At 67.0% G+C, this 2,525-nt stretch overlaps 1 protein-coding gene across 1 annotated transcript in view; it reads right to left on the bottom strand.

Moving 5' to 3' along the window:
- The window catches only part of Elfn1 (extracellular leucine-rich repeat and fibronectin type III domain containing 1), a 2,782-nt gene extending 648 nt beyond the window's left edge, over positions 1-2,134 (bottom strand). Inside the window, exon 1 of the mRNA XM_013023377.1 lies at positions 5-2,134. Within this exon, the coding sequence (XP_012878831.1) occupies positions 5-2,134 (2,130 nt within the window). The remainder of the gene's footprint in view (positions 1-4) is intronic.
- Positions 2,135-2,525: the final 391 nt, after the last annotated feature.

Below are 2,525 nucleotides of genomic sequence, written 5' to 3'. Positions count from 1 at the left end.
GGCGGTGCTCGCTGCCGAATGCGCGGCCCTTCTCGGCCTCGGCCCGCAGCGTGGCGGCAGCGGGGGTCACAGTGAGGATGGCGTCAGGCACCGGGGAGCTCTTCTCGATGTACTTGGCCTCGCTGACCGCAGCCTTGTGCGCGCCGGTGGCGGCCGTGGACTCCGGGCGGAAGGCTCGAGGGCTGCGCGTGGAGCCGCTGGACGAGGTGCTGGCCCTCGGGGGCCCCGCGGCCTCCACGCTGTGGTGTCGCTGCAGGCCGTGACCGAAGGCCTCCTTGTACACGGGGGACAGGAAGCTGTGCTTGGGGGCCAGTGGCTCGGCCAGCAGCACCAGCTGCGGCTCAGCAGAGGCCACAGGCCCGGCCTTGGCGCCCTGGAAGGCGCTGGCCTCGGACTTGAGGGCATCGATGCAGTTGTTGATGATCTGGTTCACCTTGTCCACTTCTTTGGCGATGGTGGAGATCTCGGCCACAGAGCTCTGGCTGTCGGGGCCTGGCCGGCCCAGCTCACAGTCCCGACGTTCTGGGGGCTCCCCGGTGCGTACCTCCATATAGTTGCCCTTGCTGGGTTTGGGGGTGTCGCTGCTCTCCACCAGCTTGTACTGCTCCACCTCACCGCCCGGCGTGGGCAGGTAGGGGATGCGGGTCACAGCCTCGGGGCCCAGCAGCGGGCCCTGAGCCAGCGGGGCCAGGCCGGGTGCCTCCATCTCTGGCCCATACTTGAGCTCGATGATGCTCTTCTTGAGGCTCCCGGCGGCGGCAGCCGCAGCAGCCTTCTTGTGCTTCTCCTCGCGCCGCCTCCTCTTCCTCAGGCAGTAGTAGACCACCCCCAAGACCAGCAGCATGCCGAACAGGCAGCCCAGTGTGGTCATGATGTAATGCGTGGCCGTGGAGGGGCTGGGCACGGGCCCGGGCGGGCTGGGAGGCTTGGGCAGGCAGATGGTGAGGCAGGTGTGGTTGTGGTGAGTACCGGAGCTGGTGGACACCACACAGTAGGTGTAGTTGGTGAGCGTGTACAGGTTGGTGAGGCGGATCTCCTCCTGCGCCTGCGTCAGCTTGGACACGGTGGACGACTTGCTGTTGTTAAAATGTTCCAGGGTGTACATGCGGTTGAACGGGCTGGGCAGCTGCACGGTGATGGTGGCCGAGTTCTGGGTCAACTGCTTCACTTTGATGAGGGGCCGGGCCTCCGCCTGGGTGGCCAGGGTGGGCAGGGCCACCAGCGGTGTGGTGCCATCCCCGGAGAAGCACTCCTCCTCCGGGCAGGGCTCCTCACTGGGCTCTGGTGGCGGTGGCGGCGGTGGAGGTGGAGAGTGTCCAGGCTGGGGGCGCCCCCCGAGGCTCAGGCGGGGTACGGCCACCTCGGCCACATAGGAGTCATCAGTACAGACAGACTGCAGCTTGCTGAGGATGCTGCGGTGGCCGTGCCGACCCTGGCCCAGCAGGAAGTAGCCGGCATAGACGGGCGGCGACTCACACTGCACCCGATCGTGTGTGTGGGTGGCGTTGGTGAAGGCGGCCAGCCAGCGCAGGAAGCCCAGCAGCTCGCAGGAGCAGTAGAAGGGGTTGCTGTACAGCTCGCACACAGACAGCTTGGCCAGGCCGGCGAAGGTGCCGCTGCCCAGCTGCTGGATGCGGTTCATGGAGAGGTCGATGTTGACGAGGTTGGGGCATTCCCAGAAGGCACTGGCCATGACCACCTCGATGAGGTTGGCCTGCAGGTACAGGTACTCCAGCTTGCTGAGGCCGCGCAGCATACCCTCCGTGAGGTTGCGCAGCCGGTTGTAGCCCAGCTGCAGCACCTGCAGGTTGAACTGGCCCGAGAAGGCGCCGTCCTCCACGTAGCCGATCTCGTTCTTGGTGAGGTTGAGGTAAGTCAGGTTCCCGAAGCGGCTCAGCGACGCGAACTGCACGCTGCGAATCCGGTTCTCGTTCAGCCGCAGGTCCACGATGGTGTGGTTGATCTGCTGCGGGATGGCCTCGTACGGAGGCTGGTTCTGACTGCAGATGGCCAGCCACACGAAGCCCTTGTCGCCCTCAATCAGCCAGCAGTCGCCCCGCGCCAGGCCCCCCGCGTGCAGCAGCGTGGCGGCCGCCACGCACGCCCACAGCACGCTCCACCCGCACCCGGCCATGGGGACCGCCCTGCTCAAGGGGGAGGGGGAGGATGAGGGGTCGGGAGGGGCCGGAGAGGCGGGACGGGGAGCTGCCCCAACTCTCAGGGGTGTCCTGTCCCAAGCCGCATGGCCGCAGGCGCAAGGAGGGAGGGCGGCTCCCTCACAGCGCGCAGCCCGTCATCTTCTGCCCCGGTGCTGTGGGGACCTCGGCTTCCCGCCCCATGGGCCTGGGGGCCCTGGTGGCTCTGCTCCGCGATGGGGCGGCTCTGGAGGGTCCCTGCTGCAAGACAAAAGAGAAAAAAAGCAGGTCGTGAAGCCACGCCCACCGAAACCACGCCCACCGGAGCCAGACTCAGTGAGAGCTCATCCACAGAAACCACACCCACCATAGCCACGCCCACCAAGGCCA

Source organism: Dipodomys ordii, unplaced genomic scaffold (genome assembly GCF_000151885.1).
Source record: "Dipodomys ordii isolate 6190 unplaced genomic scaffold, Dord_2.0 Scaffold68, whole genome shotgun sequence".
Taxonomy (NCBI): domain Eukaryota; kingdom Metazoa; phylum Chordata; class Mammalia; order Rodentia; family Heteromyidae; genus Dipodomys; species Dipodomys ordii.
This window is presented reverse-complemented; position numbering and strand designations above follow the sequence as displayed.